General features: G+C 50.8%; 8 protein-coding genes across 8 annotated transcripts; 3 read left to right on the top strand and 5 right to left on the bottom strand.

The window, feature by feature from the left end:
- Positions 1–586: 586 nt before the first annotated feature.
- VTN00DRAFT_1238 (uncharacterized protein) lies at positions 587–994 on the bottom strand (the record flags this gene model as incomplete). The annotated part of the gene is made up of 1 exon (XM_069427323.1): positions 587–994. One exon carries the CDS (start codon positions 992–994, stop codon positions 587–589), a length of 408 nt encoding a protein of 135 aa, XP_069291940.1.
- A 180-nt stretch (positions 995–1174) lies between these two features.
- On the top strand, positions 1175–3067 carry VTN00DRAFT_1237 (uncharacterized protein; the record flags this gene model as incomplete). Its single annotated transcript, XM_069427322.1, has 4 exons — positions 1175–1285; positions 1367–1684; positions 1874–1990; positions 2072–3067. 4 exons carry the CDS (start codon positions 1175–1177, stop codon positions 3065–3067), a joined length of 1542 nt encoding a protein of 513 aa, XP_069291939.1.
- Positions 3068–4031: 964 nt separating this feature from the next.
- Positions 4032–6938, bottom strand: VTN00DRAFT_1236 (uncharacterized protein; the record flags this gene model as incomplete). Its single annotated transcript, XM_069427321.1, has 1 exon — positions 4032–6938. One exon carries the CDS (start codon positions 6936–6938, stop codon positions 4032–4034), a length of 2907 nt encoding a protein of 968 aa, XP_069291938.1.
- A 1972-nt stretch (positions 6939–8910) lies between these two features.
- On the top strand, positions 8911–10860 carry VTN00DRAFT_1235 (uncharacterized protein; the record flags this gene model as incomplete). The annotated part of the gene is made up of 1 exon (XM_069427320.1): positions 8911–10860. One exon carries the CDS (start codon positions 8911–8913, stop codon positions 10858–10860), a length of 1950 nt encoding a protein of 649 aa, XP_069291937.1.
- A 3125-nt stretch (positions 10861–13985) lies between these two features.
- On the bottom strand, positions 13986–14303 carry VTN00DRAFT_1234 (uncharacterized protein; the record flags this gene model as incomplete). The annotated part of the gene is made up of 1 exon (XM_069427319.1): positions 13986–14303. The coding sequence occupies one exon, from the start codon at positions 14301–14303 to the stop codon at positions 13986–13988; it is 318 nt and encodes a 105-aa protein (XP_069291936.1).
- Positions 14304–14426: 123 nt separating this feature from the next.
- On the bottom strand, positions 14427–14928 carry VTN00DRAFT_1233 (uncharacterized protein; the record flags this gene model as incomplete). Its single annotated transcript, XM_069427318.1, has 2 exons — positions 14427–14633; positions 14746–14928. The coding sequence occupies 2 exons, from the start codon at positions 14926–14928 to the stop codon at positions 14427–14429; spliced, it is 390 nt and encodes a 129-aa protein (XP_069291935.1).
- A 1138-nt stretch (positions 14929–16066) lies between these two features.
- VTN00DRAFT_1232 (uncharacterized protein) lies at positions 16067–17562 on the top strand (the record flags this gene model as incomplete). The annotated part of the gene is made up of 4 exons (XM_069427317.1): positions 16067–16275; positions 16435–16924; positions 17244–17277; positions 17363–17562. The coding sequence occupies 4 exons, from the start codon at positions 16067–16069 to the stop codon at positions 17560–17562; spliced, it is 933 nt and encodes a 310-aa protein (XP_069291934.1).
- A 520-nt stretch (positions 17563–18082) lies between these two features.
- Positions 18083–19474, bottom strand: VTN00DRAFT_1231 (uncharacterized protein; the record flags this gene model as incomplete). Its single annotated transcript, XM_069427316.1, has 1 exon — positions 18083–19474. The coding sequence occupies one exon, from the start codon at positions 19472–19474 to the stop codon at positions 18083–18085; it is 1392 nt and encodes a 463-aa protein (XP_069291933.1).
- Positions 19475–19701: the final 227 nt, after the last annotated feature.

Raw genomic sequence — 19701 nt, 5'->3', positions numbered from 1 at the left:
TGTTGAGCTTCCACCATTGGGAGAAAACGAAATTCCGGTAGATGATTGAACCGTAGAACGATAGGCGCAGACTCGTGCATATAGTAATTCCTTCTTCCATATTACCATATAACACACACGTCCTGCGTCGTGGTCCGGACAACTTTATCACGTTTGTCATTATCGATTCAACCGAACGAATGATCTCAACCTTGGGTATATACCAGAAGTGTAGTATGCCCCTGCTGCCCAAATCAGGACACCCTCTCTTTTTGTCTTAGATGCTCTAGGCAGCTCACCTAGTCGACACGCAGACCAAGAAATGAAGGCCTCGGTTTGATGTAACTTCAGGACTGTAGAGAATACAAGTATTCACCGACCTCTGCTCCGTAATCTTTGCTACCAATGTTTCAAATAGAGTCAATATAGACATTGTTAGCCGGAGACGAGCTGCTGAAACAGGTGATGTCGACAGACCACCTGATGCGTCCGCTCCAGAAAGGATGGAAGCTGTGATGCGCCAGACAGCTCGCGAAAAATTGCCGAAGTTGAAATCGTTGGCGCGCTAGAAGACGGCGGGGAGATTGCTCAGGATGGTCAGATCCCCCTACTTGCAGATTAGCATGGCTATGTCGTGCCGCAAGCGGACGGGGGGGGGCAGCACCTGTCCACTGCCTGGCAGAGCCGCAACCGAGCAGATGCACCCGACATCCTCCACACAGCCAGCTTTCAGGTTATCGCCAGGGCAGATCAGGATGATCAGAGCGTGCGCTCCCATATGGGGTCCAAAAGGCATCCAATAACGGGGTCTGCTGCTGCGGCGCGCTCCGCACGCATCGGCCGCTGAACCTGTCAGGACTAAGTGATCATCCCAATCTCCTCCACTGCGCCGAGCACTGCCGGCATCCAGCTTCAAAAATAGTCCTTGTCTGGTGGATCGCTGAGTGCTTGTCGGACGCCTGAAACGAAGGTCCCCTGCCCACCTTGAGGCGGCGCAGTCTCCAGGCGTAGGCATCAGTCGCGGCCGGCGGGCGCTTGTCGTTGTGCTCTCTCGACAGTCTTACAGCATTGCGAACACGACGGTCCCTCAAGTCGCCGCCGTCGTTGTCATTCGAGTCGCTTTATTACGTGTCCCCTTTTCCCATCGCAACAGGCAGCTCAATTTCTGGCTCTCGCGGAGCCCTGAACTGACAAGATGCATAGCGTGCAGAGGCAGTTTGGAAAGTTCATGAAAAGGACGCCCGATCACAGCAAAGTCTCGGTGCTGCTCAAGGACTTCGAGGATGCGGACAAGCTCCTGACAAGGGTACAGTCATACAACAACCCCTCCTTCTTTGTCACGGAGGGCTTGTCTCCCCAAGGATGCTGATATCTTTATGCGTGCTAGATTATCGACTCGTCCAAGGCCTGGCGCGATGCTTGGTTTTCGACCTTGACCTATCAATGTAGCTTGGCCAAGGAATTCGAAGGCTTGTATGCCCCAATAGTCGGGTGTTCCGACTCTTCCTTCGGCCGACCAAGAGCCGTCATGCCTCAAGAAACGCTAGAACGCATGAACAAATTCCACGAGGAATATGAGGACCTGAAGGCGGATCTCCTTCAGGAGGTCAATGCGGTCGAAGATCGGATAACGAGACCGGCCGCGCAGGCCAAGGACTACATGGCACCAATGAAGAAGACAATCAAGAAACGTGAAGACAAGAAGGTTCGAGCTGTGCCATTCATTGAATAGTTCATTGCCTAAGTGTACTGCTTTGTGCGATTCGACGTTGGATTGAAAAGGTCTTTTTCCATAAAGACCTCTACTATCTAGCTCGTCGGCATGTCAAGCGACATATTGCAGGTTATGGAAAGAGAGCTGGAGATTGCTAACTTGTCATATCGCATGACATAGCTCGACTACGAACACTACCAAGGCCGTGTCGACAACTACATGAAGAAGATGAAACGGTCAGATCGTGACAATGCAGCCTTAGCAAAATCGGAAGTAGGACTGGCCAAAGCTAAGCAGGTATGTTACATGTGCATACATATTTCTATCATGGAGGCAGACCTATTATCATCTATCCACGCGTCTGCTGACTCTTCTAAGGAATATGACGCTATGGATGATCACCTTCGACAACACCTGCCGCAGTTGATTGCCGCTGTATTTTCTCTCCTCCCGCAACTTCTGGCCGCGCAGATCGAGATCCAGAACACCCTGCTCGCCCATTCCTACACGATGCTCCACAACTTCTGCCAGCAGGAACAATTTCCGTCCCCACCGCCACCAACGGACGAAGTCATCCAAGTCTGGGAGAGAGATTTCCTTCCAATCCAGAGACAAGTGGAGAGCCTCAGCTGCATCGCCAACGGCAAAGCGACCCGACAACAGAATGAACACCGAAACAGCACCCAGTCAAACGTCTTCAGTCTCGCCAAGCACCGTCCGAGCAGTCGGCACCTGCGGGGAGAACTTGCTCCCCCGTCTCCCGACACGAAACCCCGAGTGGGTAGCAGCGGGAGCTCCTCTTCAATCACTTCTCCCACTCCTCCCTCCGATACCCTCCGCCCTCCCAGCAGCTCACAACAACATCTCCGCCCCCCAACACCGGACTATCCCGCCTCAGAATCCTCCTTCGACGGAACGGACCATTCGCAGCCGCAGTCGACGTCTCCTTCGACTTCAACAACCTCGACTTCGGCTTCAACCTACCAGATGGCCGTGGGCTTCTCCCCGGCCGCGCCAAACATGGACTACTTCAGCCGCGACAGACAGCCCTCCGTCGCCTCATCCACCACCTCCCCTTCATTGTATTCATCCCCATCAACCCCCGGTTCGAGCGTATTGTCGATCATTGCGAAGAAGAAGAAACCACCACCACCGCCTCCCCGACCAGCCGATCGAGCCCCAGCTCTCTTCGTCACGGCCCTCTATGACTTTGCCGGACAGGGCGAAGGGCATCTCGTCTTCCGAGAGGGGGACCGGATCGAGGTGCTCAAGAAGACCGAGAGCACAGATGACTGGTGGGAGGGCGAGCTGAGGGGTGTGAGGGGCCGATTTCCGCCCAATTATTGCGATAGGGAGTTTTGGCATATACCGTAAACTCTTAACTAAAAAAAGCAACTCTGAGAACGAACGATGGAAAGCAAGGTCAGCTCATGCAAGATGAAACGAGCCCTCTTTGGAATACATCATATCATATCATGATTCGAGGTAAATTAAAATTAATGCGTGGAGAAGGAAACGAAGGATTGTCATGATTTTTCTTTCTTTCCCCTTCCATTTTTTAGGGGCACCAAAGGCCAGAAAAAAGAAAGCTTCCATAATCACCCACACCCCCCATATCATTGTCACGTAATTCCAATTGCAACAAGGCATTGATCTTGTCATTTCATTTCTTTCCTTTCATCCCCACCATTCTCATATGATTATGATGATGATAACCCCTGTGAATAATGATTAATTAGTCTTAAATAATACCCAGCAAACGAAATGGACCGCATGTTTCATATCATATTATACGCTATGAACTGTACTGTAATCACATCGTTTAGCATGGCAAAGCAAAGTAACATGCCACCTCTGAACCTAGTTTTCCGCTCCACTACCGCTGCGTGTGGAAAACCCCCATCCTCTTTTTTCTTGTCGCTTGTTCGATAATCTACCAAGTCGCGAGCGAGCGACGGTGAAGAAGCAAGCATACGTTTGACCTCCTCGCATCGGTGCGTATTCAAGATGGTACAATTCGAAAGCCCAGCAGAGCTATTTCTCTTTTATGTCTATGTACTACTACCTAGTACCTATCTAGAGGGAAGAAAAGAAATGCACAACGCAAATTATATACAGTAATAATAGGCTACACTTCCAATGAAGCACATAGAAATGGTATAGAATACAGGTACCAAAGCTCCAACGCCGTGGGAATTCGATGTCCTTGTATCAGCAAAACAACGATGTGACGAAGGCGTGTGATGACAGTAACAATAGCAACCAATTGACATCAGCACCTTCGACCCGGCTTGTTGGAGAAGGGCTCACAGTATAAAACTCTCATTGCTTAGGGAACTTATAAAAAGGCCGGTTCGGAAGTGCTGCCTTCCTCCGAGATATCTGTCTGTCGACGTCGGCTGTTTAAGAACATGTCGACCATATGTTTGCTGGTGATGGTCGAGTGTACATCGTGTAATTTTGCTCCACTCTCCGGAGCATTGATACGATGAAAGGGACTCTGTTGGTTCCTTGAGTTCTCCTTAGTCAACCTGCCGACATTCCCGCGACCGCGGATTGAGCGAAACGGGACGGACTTCGCATCGTGAATGTCATTAAATTGCCTGGTAACGCCGTTTCGAAGCTGACTACGGAGGAGCCTCCTTTGCTGCGCTGCCCCACCTGCGTCCCTCCTGGGAGTGGGCGACGCTGAGTCTCGAATTGAGCTATTGGAATTTGAATACGTTAGTAACCGGATTGGGTTGCTGTCCAGTGCGGAGGGAGGTGAAGCCGATTGCTGCTGGGAGTTGGAATGAGCATCGAAAACGTCGTCTCCTGGGTTTGAACTAGGAGGCTCAATACTATTCGTTAACCTGTGCGTTGGAACTATTGTAAGAGCGCTCGATGAACGGTAGAGCGGCCTGGAAAAGTTATTCTGTGCAGGAATCTTGAGTTCCATCAGGGGACTTCTGCCGTCCGGTATGTGTGGCGAATCGGGCGGTTGGACCGGTTTTATGGACTCAATTCTGTCCTCCAGGCTCGTAGACGGATGTATCGTGATACTCGAATTTGTCTGTTGCAATTCACTGTTGTCAATTTGCGTCTCTTCTCTATAGTGCGCCCTGGGCGTTGAGACTCTCGGGGATATTGTGGGCCCTTGTCTGTCGATTCTCGCTATCTGGGAACTCATCCATGTTTGCCATTCTGCGCTCGGCTTGACAGAAGATTCAGTGGACTCGAGCGAATCGTCTGTCCTTCTTGGAGACCTGTATGGCGTTGTATGGCTTGCGTATATTGTAGCCATCCCTGGTTCCTCATGAGATTCAAATGGATCCATACCGGGCTTTTTATTTTCCTTCGTTGGAGTGTTACCGCTTGTCGTTCGGGAATAGACGCTTGGAGAATCTGATGCAGTTTCCGAATGGATGTGTTTGGAAACTATCACACTGGATGAATCATCGTCCGAATCACTCCGTGCTTCATGAATCGAAGCCATGGCCCGTCTGTATGGACTTGGTGTCTCTGGCTTGCCATACGGAGATGTTGGGAAGAACGTAGACTCTGATTCTCGCAAGGATTGCTTTGATCGCCGGTGTGATGTCTTCCCATTGTGGTGAACATTCTGTTGTGGAGTAAGGTCTCCTGGATAGTTAGACCGCAGAGAGGATCGGCTCTGTACGCTTGGAGGACGTGCGTTTGCTGTGAAGAATGACCTGGCGGATCTCATCGACGCTTCACTCGGGACTCGACGGATGCTTTGGCCGCTACGATGAGAATAAACCGAGGGCGCTCGTTGATGGACAGGCTGACCTCCTTTGACAGTGCCCAGGGAAATTCCCCCGTTTCTATTTTGCGGAGAATTCTTGTCAATTCGTTTCATTAATGCAGAATATACTCTCTGACTGTCGACTGTGCCATCCAGTTTATTTGCGCTAGGTCTAGCCTTGAGAGGTTTGCTGAACACGGCATATCTTTCTCGGAGACGACGACTGTCTGGAGAGCCGAGGGACGATTGCTGATTGGGATCTCCCTGCTCTCGGATGATGGACAAAGGATTTTGATCAACAGTATGTCTTGTCATGACAGTGTTTGCAGCTGTGGAGTCTGTCCAGCTGGTGACACGAGAATTTGAAGTACAGAGACTTTCCGAGCTTTGCATTGTCCGTATGGTCGGTTCGATTCCGTCTGGATAATCATGGGAGGTTCCATAACCTTGTCCGTGAGGAGGACTTTCCTCAGTTGCGGTAGCAGCTTTATATTCGGATTCGTCCGTAGAGACATAATCACCAAAACGTGATCGAGAGACACTCGACTGCTGCGCTCGTGGACGTTCCTCTGAAGATCTTGAACGCCCAAAAACACGTTTAAACCCCTTTTTAATAGATATCGAGAAAGTTCGAGCTCTCGTTTGGAAAGTTCCGCTTTTGTGGTGTCCGAGGCCCGTCGGGCTAGCACCAGTGTCAGGGCTAGAAGCGCTTGTAGACCTGACTGTCTTCCGGAATGGTTTCTGTTGCCGTCTTTGTTTCAGAGCAAAAATAGACGAGCGCCGTGCTTGCTGCTGATCTTGTAGCTCTAGGTCTTGCAGGAATTGACTGCGTGCAAGCTGAATCGCCGCGTCTTGGCTTTTGGTGTGTCTAAGAGCCCGTAAATTCTGACTGCCGCCTCTGAGGAAGGACATGGATCGCCTAAGGGTCATGGGGGACCGATTTTCCTCTGATGGGCCTCTCATCCCGGTGTTGTATTCCAGCCCTGTCGATGCTCCATATGTGTTCGGCGCGCGGTGTCTTGTTGAGAACATTGACTTTGCCTTGCGAAGTCGGCGGTATGAAGAAGGGACAGAGGAATCTCCGCCATCGAGTCCTTGAAACTCGCTGATGGGCGGTAGGGTACCCGGCAGAGGGCTTGTATGCTTCTCATCGACAGCATTGCTGGGCGGCGCAGAAGGCGACAGCGTCACAGACATTTGACTGACGGAGCAGTCATCGTCTGCAAATCGGATACTGGGTGGTCGACGTCTCTGAGGGTCAGGGAAACTACTTGGCTTCTCATTTCCACCAAAGTAATCGTACGATCCCCTCGACTCGAGAGAGGACCTCTCGCTGGCACGCAGCATCGCACGAGAGGCAGCTGCCATGGCATGCTGCCTGGCCATCTCGGGATCCAAAGGTTCTGGTATTGGAGGAGCTTGACGGCGCTTCCGCACGGACGATGCCGACTTAGCCCGTCGCAGTCGTCCTTCCACGTCGTATGATGCTCTGGAAATCATATCTCAGAAAAAGGTGAACGATAGGATATGCTTTGAAGATGATGTATTCTGACGCAAGAATGCAGATCTATCACAGGTGAGCGTGTAGATAGATTGATCAAGTCTGATAGCACAAGGAACGGAGGTTGTTTCGGTATTGGCAAGGCATAGGGGAGGAAACCATTTAGAATGGAAAGAGCCATCTTGAAGAGACAACGTCCTTGTTTCTTCTTTGAGAACAAACAATTCAAGCACTCGGATTAGGAATGAGCAAAAGGAACATCATTTTGTGAAAGTAACCCAACGCCGTTGGGCAATTGACCGTATGCGTCCAGGATCCTTTCTGTCCCTGTTACGTAAACGAGAGTTGCTAGTCTATTTGCTGGTTGCAGTGAGTAGTAGCTGGCAGGAAATTGAGATCTAAATTGTTGAGAACTCAGTACATCCCGATAGAGAAGTGTTTGAAGTCGCCCAGACAGGCGGAGTTGCTCATGTGTACCTATCCGGTACTAGATGTATGTACTGCCATAGATTAGGTACCTACCTGGTGCCTTAGATAGGTACATTCAAACCTATTGCTGCTTAAAGACCCGGCGAGGAGTTGAGGCTGGGCCCCAGGGAGTATGCATTATTCCCTTGCTGTAAATGGCATATCCACAGCACGACATCATCTAATCGTGACGATATCCAGTTCACCTTTGAAGTTCATCAACCCGCCAGCCAAAGGGGAACCACTCAGCGGTTTCTGCTCGGTCCAAGGTTTCCAGCTTCATGCTATAAACTGTATTATAAGGCAGTCAGTATCAGTTTCCTTCGTCCATCTAAGTATAGAGTGCAGAAATGCATGTCTCACTTTAGAGTCAATTTTCCAGGCTTCTTCTATACCGACATGTTCATAGAGCTATACCCAGGTGCTATAAATATAAAACGATGTCGATTGGTCCTGTTATGGTTAGTATGAAACTAGGTACCTCCCAGACAAGTACCTCCATAGATAGCCATCCGTCTGGCTGTTTTAGCTTCTCCGCGTTTCCAAAGACACTGGTGGACTTGGGGACGAAGTGTGCTGTTCTGCAAGCTGCAGGTTAGGGTTCGGGCTAGTCATAGTCACGCAACGCCCGGTCCAACAACGAAGGACAGCTGACGCCGGCGGGGTCGACGCATCCAACTCGAGGCAACAAACGCTCTGGTCCATCTCTACCCACCGTGAGCTTACAGAGCAGCAGGCAACCCATCGAGGGAACAGAAGGCGGATAGAGACTCCACAGTACACTCTACATCGCCCATCTTGTCGCTATCGCGCGAACCAGCACCGACGATCTGTGGAGAACGCAAACACCAACAATAAGAGCGACAAAGGCCAATTCTGTTTGAGCAAACGGAGAGAAAAGCTACAATATCTTGCCATTGAAAGCTTTCTTCGCCCCCCTGCCTGCGAAGGACCTGCTCTTGATGATCAGTGATAAACTCCATTAGTCTCGTTTCATGAGTCACGCTACTAATGAACCAATGATAACAGCGGAATAGGTGTTGCTACTATAAAAGGAAATATCTTGTGATAAAGCAGAAGAAATAGGAATGTGTGAATGGATAATAGTGGAAAAGACAATTGAGAGAAATATTCAGTGGTCCAAAGAGGCATTTCGTCCTACGCCATATTTTGGGTCTATGTGCTGAAGAGTACACGCTTTCTGTGAGAAAAATCCAATCTATGACTCATGCTCAGGCCTACAGTCCACGGCCTGCCCCATTTAGTACATTAATGGAATAAAAGGCTAATTCTGTGAGACAGGGAAAGCTATACAACTGGTAGCCTCTATCCCTATATAACTGGCTGTTTGAAAGTGCTGGGAGACACTCCGGCTCTCTTCTTCTCCTTACTTACAGCACATACACCCCAGGGTAGCACTGGGAAGAAGCGAAGCGTCCCAACGGAGAGAGGAGCCAGAGAACCTAAGCCACGAACAGATCGGATTTGTCATTGAGACAAACAATGGGGCCGAAGCAAGAATGTGTCAGAAGACAATTTTACAGCGACGCCCATACGGATAGTGTCAAGCTATCCCACATCCTGCATCTGGACGGCAGCACCCTTGAAGGCGGCGGCCAGCTTCTCCGCAATGCCCTGGCGCTGTCAGCCCTCACGTCTAAGCCCATCACAATAAGTCGCATCCGCGGCAACCGACACGGTAAGACCGGCCTGAAAGGCTCGCATACGGCAGCAGTCAGGTTTCTGGCGGACATCTGCGGGGGAGACGTAATTGGCGCGAACATAGGGTCGTCGAAGCTGACCTTCTTCCCACGGGGAAGCCCAGAGAGCGCTCCAAGACTGGCTGAGACCATAGACGGGAAAGTAACACACAGGCCTTTAGACGATACTTCAACTTCCCTATCAGGTTTAACAACTGATTCCTTCTCATATACGCCAAGCAGTCACACGGGAGATGTCAATACGGCAGTCACGGCTCTACAACCACTGACGCTGGACAATACGTGGATCGGACCCCCCATCAGACCTGAATACAACATCCGTCAATCAGGCGCCGGCTCCATATTTCTCATCTTCCAGGCTCTCTATCCCTACCTTTTGCATGCCGGGGCCCATGCATTCGAGCAGCCTATAAGATTGACCATTACGGGGGGCACCAACGTGTCATTCGCTCCCTCATATGACTATTTCTCGCAGGTCCTGGTCCCGAACTTCGCAAAACTTGGCCTTCCACCTCTCTTCGTTAATCTACACCGACGTGGCTGGTCGACCGGCCCGGTTGATCCGGGCTGTGTGACATTTCTGATCCATCCGCTTGGGTCCGATTCATCCTCGAGCAAGCACCAGAAGGAGCCACGACGGACAGGCAGCGAAGGGGACGAAGTAGCTGGACTGGAAGACGATCAGGAGGCAAAGAATTCCGCTGACTCATACTCACAATGCACAATACCATCGGACTGTGCAACCACGGCACGGCCCGTTCCGAAATTCCCTCCCTTCAGGCTGAAAGACTTTGAACGTGGCGTAATCACAAAGGTTGATATCACGATCCTTGCCCCGGATACTCCTCTTCAGACCACATCGAGCCAACCCTCGCATGCAGACAGGAAGGGAAAGAACAGACGGTACGCGACTCAAGCTACCGCTCCCAGGAAGAGCAGGGAGGGTGTTGCCAGGTCACCTGTCCAAGAAGGAGCACGGTCTCGAAGTGACGAGCGAACCGCAGAACCAGATATAGTTCGCGGATTAGTCGAGACTGAGACGCGCAGAGTCCTCTCCCGCGCTCTCAGATCCCTGCCCAGGACTAGATTTTTCCAACAAGCAAGCCCGGACTCTGCGGACGCTGAAGATTCGCCCGTACCCATCGATATCTACACATCCCACGCTACACACCATCACACGCGACTCTACATACTTCTCGTGGCCCATACCTCGACGGGGTTCAAACTCGGGCGAGATGCATTATTTGACGGGCACAGAGGCAATAGTCAAAAAGACGATGTGGACAACAGCGTCGACGGCAAAAGCTCTTTTTCTGGAAAAGGTAAAGGCAGAGGAGGGAAGGGCAGGGGTCACTCTTCCCGTGCTGGCCCTTCTTCAGAAGTGATGAAGTCAACAGTCCGCAACTTAGTCCAGCGATGTGTGGACGAGTTTATTAAGGAGATTTCTGAAGAGACTGACATTGACGGAGGTGACGAGGGCGGCATACCTACAGATTCAGGGGCTAAGAAAAGTAGCAGCAAGAGGGGACGAAAACCCTGTGTGGATGTCTTCATGAGAGACCAGGTCGTTGTCTTCGAGGCATTGGGAAAACTCCAGCACGAGGGCGAGGAGGCCGCCCGTGGAGATAAATATCGAGAGGATGAAGGAAGGAAAGAAGACGAGCACTACTGGAGTCTCCACACGCGGACCGCGATGTGGGTATGTGAGACGATCCTGGGCGTCAAGGTTTAGGTAGTAGATTTGTGGCTGGCTCCTTAAACTACAAGGCTGTGTTAGTTCGTTTCTTGGCCCTTCTAATTTCTTTTTTGGAGATATCCCAGATTTCGAGGGTTGGATGTGTTATGATTATAGAGCTGTGCACATCCACGGGGGTGGGGTGTTATTATGCAGGAACAAAAGGGGATAAATTCTGGAGTAAAGAAAAAACAACGACCACCTAATCTAAACTAACATAATGGTTATTATCAACGACCTCTTGACCCCGAATGTCTGCGTTGGGTCAAAGAGAAAATATAATTCCACTAGCGTTTCAGATTATTGAAATACCTAATAACCAGAATTCCAAATGCACAGACGCACGGAGCCCCATGCGGAGTACCTGTAGATACCAGATGTAGTATGTACATGCCACTGGCAGTCCCCCGTCTCAGCTTATTTCCGCGTCACGCCAACTAAACTCTTGAAAAATCCAAGATACACGAAAAAGAGACGGTGCATACAGATTAATAACATACGTCGTCCGATCTATCTGTCTACCTATCCATCCCCTATGGATTGGTTGCAGCGGGTCCACTCTTTTTCGCACCGCCGATTACTTAATTGATTGATTACCATCTTCAATTCCATTTCTCATCATCTATCATTCTTCCCGACCACTTTAGGTATATACATGTACATAGATTAGGTACCTATCTGTCTCTCATCCCCACTACTGTACCGGCAGTGCTTTAATTCGTACATAGTACGTACCTAGGTACGGAGTACCTACCTACCTAAGGTAAAGTGGAAAAAGACACTTCCCTGGCCAGCTTTTCCCACTCTCCTCTCTACACTCCTCCCCACAAACGCATTGTTGGGGATGTACATACATGTACATGTGCATAAGTACTGTAGGTACAATGTCGCTCAATAATAACAAATACCACGTTTGATAACAAAGCTATGCCATGCCATGCGTTATTATCAAGCCGGTTCCCGAGTCATTCTCTTTTTGACTAACTATACTGGACTTTTCCCATCTCATTTGACATAAGTACCCCTATAGTACAGTACATACTATATTGTAGATTTAGGTAGGAGGTACCTACAAGTCAGGTTCTACTGCACATACCTACCTAACTTGGGAATTCATGACAAAGAGGTACTGCACATGTACGTACTTGGTTAGGTACCTAGGTAGGTATGTACTGCGTATGTACTCCGTAGATCCCCGCGTGGCATCTGAAAAAGCTCGCCGTGGTTTAGATAGGTAGATAATTGGACCTTTCCATGGATTAAACACGTGGAACCGATCCACCTAACCCATCGATATACTTTCTTACTGCGCAGTAGTCTTGAGACTGATATGCTTGGCGACTGAAACCTTAAATTACATAGGTACTGTGGCTATGTTCTTTTCTCTATTCTCTTCTCCTCTCTTCATCACGTACAATCCTACTAGTGGTAGTAGTGCTGTATGTACAGTTACGCCGCACAATAATGAATTAGTGAATGGACATGGACATGGATCACGCATGAGGCAGTTGTGCTTAGTAGTAGTTGTTCCTTTCTTTTTGCTCTTGAAGATTCGATTCCGAATGTTTTCGTACTCCTCGTATCAGTTATCTACTTAGGCAGATAGTTACCACTTCTCTGTGGACAGTACCTCATCTCCGTACATGCATGCTGCATCTCTCTGTGCAATAATAACGTCTCTTATGGATATGATATGGACATGGCAACAATACAACATGGAACTCCATGAAGAAATCACTCTCCTCCATACCCTAAAAACTCGTAACTTAGGTACCTAGCTGCGTAGTACAACTGCATATGCCACCGCGTCAGCAACATTCCAAACTTAGGCTTTAGCTCTCCGTGACTCCGACCGTGCCAACCCTACCCAACAGACAGCTGCGCGGGGCGGGATGCGGGAATGCGGGATATGCGATGTGTGCCGGATTTCCAACCACTCACGTCCGCTCTCGAAGACCTGTGGCTTGTTTGCCTGCTGTGTATCGATTCCTTCGATCGGTTGCCTTGACAAATTTTTTGATGAAAGGTGTTAACAGGTGTATAGTAGAGATGTCAGAGAGGGGAGGGGAAGAAGGGGTTGCGTGGACAGCGCGAATTACATCCCTCCTCACAAGAATCGGTGCTGCTTCTGGACCTGTCTGCTACATAATAGTGAATTGCCGAGATTAGGGACAGGTAATAATCGGTAGATTATGGAATGTCCTATTCTGTAAAACCGTGCATCTGTTCTAGTGTGGAACATGCAGGCAAATAATCCATGGAACAATAGTAATACATACAAAGGACTGGAACAGGCGGTAAACAACAGCACAATTGAAGGGTTACATTCAACGGACAACAATATTATTATTAGAAATGAGACATGTCGTAGCACCATTCAGAGACTTGTCACCTTGTGAACCTTGAATTGGCCTCGGCTGTTAGCCGAAACATTTGATTCATCTGAACCAGACCTTGGAAGTGGATACACAAAGCTACCAGAGCTCCCACGGTTATATTCGGGGCGCTCTGCTCCATCGCGATGCGTTCTCGTGACGGTGCGACGAAGGCGAGGTTCCGCTTAGTCAACAAGCGAGCTTTTTAAAGCCACAATCTCAAACGGCGGCTGCGTCCAGATTCAGAACGGACGGTGGCGATGCGCGGCGGTTTGTGGCTGAGCGGCGTTTTAGCCCCAGGGCCAGAACTCCGGCCGAAACGTCTCGGTCCAACCAGCGGACTTTTCGAGAACCCTCACGTCCCCGCCGGCCAAACGGCTCTTAACGCAAGTGGACGAAGTTTCAAAGAGGCTCCTCTTTTTCCTGTTCGCACTTGCATTTCGCTAAACCATGTACTCCGTACGGAGGGGGAGACTAGTCAGTAAGGCGCAGGTCTGCCCAGCCTGCCAGGGTCGGTGACCCACCCCCTATTCTATGACAAACACCCTAAATGTGAAGACTCCACGGTGCCAACGCATCAGGATGATAATTTTTTTTTTCTTCTAGAATCTGTGGTGCCAAAAAGTGGCAAGAAATTGTATTGGTATCCCGGCTTTGAAAGGCTATCTGGCTATGAAAGCAAAGGATTGGTGGCTCTAGACTGATGTTATGAGCATCGTTTCGTGGGCGTTGCAGTGGTACCACACATCAAAATCCCGCGCCTGTCTTGTAGGCGGTTCGAGAACACACCAGACTTGGCGCGCTACCCCAACGTGTAGGCATATCTTTCGTCTCATAAGATGAGGGGGAGACGATCACCTCCTCGGGAGGAACTTGTGAGGGAAGGAGATGGCGTCGCTCTATAGGCGATTTGCTCTGCTCAATCTCCCACAGCGAAGCTAGGCACCTCCTTTTTGTTGAATTCCTGTGTAACCATACTGTGGTACCAAGGTGGAGCTGAAAATCAATCGTGAGGTTTATGCTCACGCGAGTTTTGTCGGCATGGAATTCGACTGCATGTTTCATTTTCGCTCTTCTGCTGTTAACCGAAAAGCAACATCGTCAGGAACGCCCGTTCTCTGGTATCATGAACATATAGTAGAATACACCAAGGAAGAAGCAGGCCAGAGAGTAGGAAAACAGAGACATTCACAGAGGGAGGCATAGCGATATAAAAAAATTTTTCCACACGTTTGCGGGAGGAGTAAGACAAAAGGGATTAAAAGAAATTTGTGACAGAGGGCAAGGGGAGACGACGAAGAAGACGATGACAATTACAAAGGATAAATAGGACAAGCCATATATGACAACCAAGATCCATCGACGCCGCTGCTCGCCAGCGGCAGACCCTATGTACTAATAAGATCATGCTTAATGCTTCCTTCCCATCCGGGGTGAACACCTAGCTTTCCCTTCCCGGTTTAAAGGAAGGAAAGTCTAGTAGTATTCCCGGATGAAGGTAAATGACTGTAAGTAGGAGAGTTGGAGCGTAAACGTGGGCTGGGAACCACTGCCAAAAGAAAAAACATAAAAACGCCGTCGCTTTCCAAATGGTACAGATAGCTTCCCGGTATGCACCATCGGCAAACTGGAAGCATGCATGTGAGATTGCACTACTTCCAGAATCATGTAGAGAGATTAAGGAAGTCATGGGGCTCCGTCAATGTCGTTTCGACGTCTCATCAGCGATCATGAGTCTTTGGGCTGGGACTCCGGTGGTGGGGTCTCAGTCGTCAGCTCTCTGCGGTAGTCCCTTGGTTGTGATAAACATGATGACGCAGGCCGGCGTAGCTTCAGTTGCTGCAGAAAGGTCTTAGCGTCGAAACCCAAGGAAAGAGCAAACAACAGGAAGGACAAAGGGTAGCAGCGCGTGGGGGGGAAGCGAGGGAGCTCCGTACCACACAGTCTGAGCATTTTCCTCCAAGGACGTTGACGCGGCCACGGCACCCACGAGAGTAGTTCGCACAGGAATACATGTTGGCGCGCCGGTCGAAACAGATAAACGGCGGATAATCGGTTATTTGGGTGGTGAGAAAGGCCTTGATGGGCTATGGGAGGAACGCCTTCTGGCACAGACACGGAGGCTAGGGCTTCTGATCGAAAGAGCCAGGGCTTTAAAAAGAGATCGAAGCTGGATTTGGTATGACGTCGGGGTGCAGGGCCTTGTGATGGGGTGGTGTGGTGAGGTGTGCTAGGGCCTGCAGCAGGGAAGCTTGCTGGATTGCCTAGCGCAGAACGCAGTAACTGGTAATGTTTGGAGGATATCAAATGGGAGGATGAAGAACAGCAGGAAGGAATTGGGGGCGCGGAAATATGCCGGGGTTATAGACCGGAGGGCTTAGAGGTATATGAGGGGCAGGGACAGAGGAACCGAGTCCAGACTCCAGAGCTTGTGGGATTTAATATCCACAAGCGGCGCCGATGGAGCTTGGGGGACGATGGCACATGACAATGTCTGTTCGTGCTGGACGATGCAAAATTGGGAGTCAGGGCAAGGCACCGGCAGGCCTTGCAGTTCCTTGGGCGGAAAAGGTTGCGGCGCTGCGGAGCTGTATATACTGCAAACAGGGCAGGGTGAGGCGTACAAGACCAGGTCCGGGCCCAGGATGATACGCTTGGGCGGCTCGTTCGTCGGGCACAACCCGGCCCTGCGGGACAATAATAATGACGCTTTCTGTCATCGCCATCGACAATGCCCACTTTTGCATCCGATCCAGCCGCTCTCGATGCGCAGGCACAGAGAGCTGCCAGGTCACCAATCACCCCCCCCCCCCCCCTACCCCCCATCAATGTTGGAGCACGAGGTGCAAAAAACATCACTCCCATACAGGGCAGCGTGGAGCCTGAGAAAGGGCCCCTGTCCCTGTCAGCCTGAACTCTCCAGCCCTAAGGTCACCGCAGCAGCGGGTGGGGAGGCTCGTGGGAACAGCTGGCCCATCGCAGACAAACTGAGCTTTCCATCGGTTTTCCATCCGCTGAGTCTGGACCGGGATCAAGGGTTCGTACCGCTTCCTCAGACTTCCACAGCCTTGTGGACCTTGGACCTGCTTTGCCCGCAACTTTGGGTTTCGTGCAGTGCAGTGCCGGAGTAGCAGCCGGCATGAGATCTCTGCGCCTTGAGACTGACTATTAACCCTGCTTATTATTATTATTACAGTGTCGACCCCGTAGACCGGGGAGTGAGGGGCCGAGAGGAATCGATGCTAAGGCACCCGCAGATCCGTTGGTCATGGAACTGTGAACTGCCTTATGTTGGCCGTCTCATGTCCCGAATCCCAAGGCTGCCCGGTATCAGTGTCATGATGTATCGCACGGGTTGCCAGCCGGTTGTCCTGAAACCAAAGGGATTGGTCGTCACCTTGCTGCTGTCCCTCCCCGCCCAGCGGACATCAAGGACATCTGTCCGCAGCTCAGCTCCCGTCCGCTGGGATTATGCCCTCAATGCGAAACGTCCCCGATATCCTCCTCCTTTCGCGGACCTTTACATCGTTTCTATTACGCGCTGTACTCCAGGGAATTGGAATCCTCTGCTAACCTGCGTTCTTAGACCAGGCGTCCAGTTGACGACGTTCGAAGCTCGCCGCTTCCGCCGCAACGCTGCTGCTTTCACCGACATCCCCGTGGCACCCGCGACTCAAGTCAACGGGGTAACGATCTCAGCGCTTCGAAGGTGCTCGCGACCGCATGAAATGCACCTAATACTTGCAAGGCTTATACACATACGAGTAAAGCTTCTATGACACTGCATTTCCATTTGCCAGAGAGCGGGGCAGGAGGGGAGGCAGTTTCTGCGAAGCCCTGTCCGACATATGCAGCTGGCTCAAAAGAGATTTATCATGGCCATTATCGTGCCCATGCGGTGCCTGGCCCTGACTCAGTTTGCTTACTCTGACCCATGCTGCTTTTCCCGTGGCATCTTGGTTCCACCGCTCTGAGGGCGGGATCCACAGATTTTACTTGTGACAGGCGCAACCTGCGACAGAATCACAATTCCACTATGGTAGGGACAAAGAAACCCCATGACAGTGACTTCCGACTTCGGCAGGATGTTCAATTGAACGTGTAAGTTTTCTTTGCGTGCACAGAAGGTGACGGCCCGCTGGGATCCGCGACGAAGGTTAATCGGTTGACAACGCCTAATCTTAACCACGTACCACCCGCACCTGAACCGAAGACCGTTCCAGATCCGAGGCTAGGCGACCATCTGATCAGAAAGTGGTTGCATATAACATCACCAAAAATACCTTCAATGGAGCGGTCCATGGCCAGTCAGGCATGGGACTGAATTACTCTTATGCAATTGGTAGTAATATGGAGCACTGTCCCTCTAAACCATCATTATCTGCAGTCAGCGTGCCACCACGGTGCCTTGACCGCCTTTTTCCTGGGGAGAAACATTCAGCCCAACCTCTATCCGGGCCCAGGAGTCTGGGAAGCGGCCGAGTAGCCTGTCATCAGCCTGAAACCGAACGTTTAGGTTTATCCATCTACGGCCATCGAAAGCTACCTGCCGCACAGAGCACAATGTGGATAGCAGCCGCTTGAAATAACGTGTCATCACAGGGAAGACAGCCTGACCCCCGTGGTGACACTATAGTAAGCAATTTCGGTGTCTTTAGGCTACTGGAGTTACCAATACTTTGGTTCGAAGGTGGAGCGCGATTACGGCCCGGGCCAGACCTGTAAGAATGATCGTATTCGCAACGGCATTCCCCATCCAAAAATTCGGGAGGATTGTCATGCGGGCGAACATATTTTTTGAATCGTCAATCGTGACTCAGAGCGAGAATTCTAGAACGCCGTCATCATCCACCGAGAATCGATCGAAGCACGAGCCATCCACCGACGGCACCAATGCTTGCCAGGAGAAGGGCATTGCCTTCCCAGGTCAAACCTAGATAAGCAATACAGCCCACGATGATCTCTTTCGTCCTGGCAGCGGCTCTCTTGCATTCCCAGTCTGTGTCGAGGGCAAAGGGAGCCGAAAGTCTGACATCTTCGGTTTGACCCACACCGGGTTCTGGAATGGCCTTTAACGGGACCGAGACCGAAAGCGCAACAGCACGGTGGTCAGACGTGGGGAACAGAGGGAGGGCGTCATACACATGCGGTTCGACATGACCGATTCCCTTTATCCAAGACGGCACATCTAGATATAAGATCCGGTCACACCAGCTCGGCCAACGAGAACTCGCCCACTTCCATTCCTTGGGCTCACCGTCTTGTGCAGCAGCCCGGCGAGCCTCATCTGAGTACTTGTATGTAGGTGGGAAGGTTATCGGAGCTTCCGACAAGTTATGCAAAGTCCTGTTGTTCTGAAGCTCTCGTGTGAGTTGGTCATCCTTCAAGAGCTGGGAGTAATGTCTACGGCTGTTCGTGTCTGTCGTGGGCTGAGGGAAACGGTTCCGGTCGTCCTTCTGCGGTATTGTATCTGAGGTGCGGTAGTTCAAGTCTCCCGCGAGGAACAGGTACGTCGTCGGCATGAAGATCCCGGATTGACCGTCACTGCAGCTTCTGGAGTCGGGTTTTCGCAGCAAAGCGACACTTTCCTCGCCGCCACCTTCTCTATTGCCAGCGCCACCCTTTTCCCTTGTGAAGACGAGTCGCTCGACGATGCCTTTCCAGTCCTTATTCCTACGCTCGAACGCGCACTCCATCGGAGCCAGATGCGCAGAGACGAAAGTCAAATCGACAGCATCATTGCTCTGATCTTCTACCATGTAGCGCAGCCGTGCCCCCACTGCTCCCTTGTTCCCCATCTGCTGGACACCGAGACCAACTTCCGCGGTCTGGATGCACGAGATCCTCCCAGCAACGTCTGACCGGACAAATACCATTATCGCTGTCAACCCAGAGTTCTTCCGGAGCATATTGACGTAGCTCACATTATTATCCGCCCACTGTTTCGAGACCGCAAGGTGAACGGCCTGGTCGAAGGCATCGTAGTACTGATTCAAGAATGATCCTCCTAAGAATGCATAGGCGATAGGCGCAATCTCTTGCAGGGACAAGACGAGGATCTCAGGGACTTCGTATGGATGTCGTCGTCCTCCTCTGCTGGCATCATCATGATCCCTTGCGGGGTTGTTAGGAAGCGCATCGAAGAGGTGGGAGGCGAATCGGTCGGTCTGTATTTGATATCGGGCACAATTAAAGGTGAGGATGTAGAGGTTAAGGCGATCCGTAGGTGGCCCCATGTTTTCGGTCCTGCATTTAAGAGAACCTTGGGAGAATGTGGTGGCAGATGGTAATGTGTTGAACTTCAGGTGCTTGACGTAGGTAAAGATTAAAGAGAGCGTCCAAGCTCCCAAGGTTACGCCGGGGCCAAGTCGGTGAAGCTCCCCACGTGTTGGAGCCTAGAACGTGACTTGGACCGCACTGTCGATCCTTGACAGTAACTCAACAAAATGATCGAGAGACTCTT

Source organism: Thermoascus crustaceus (assembly GCF_041956765.1).
Source record: "Thermoascus crustaceus strain CBS 181.67 unplaced genomic scaffold VTN00scaffold_1, whole genome shotgun sequence".
Classification (NCBI taxonomy): Eukaryota; Fungi; Ascomycota; class Eurotiomycetes; order Eurotiales; family Thermoascaceae; genus Thermoascus; species Thermoascus crustaceus.
The sequence above is the reverse complement of the archived record's forward strand: the minus strand, read 5'-3'. Positions and strand labels throughout refer to the sequence as shown.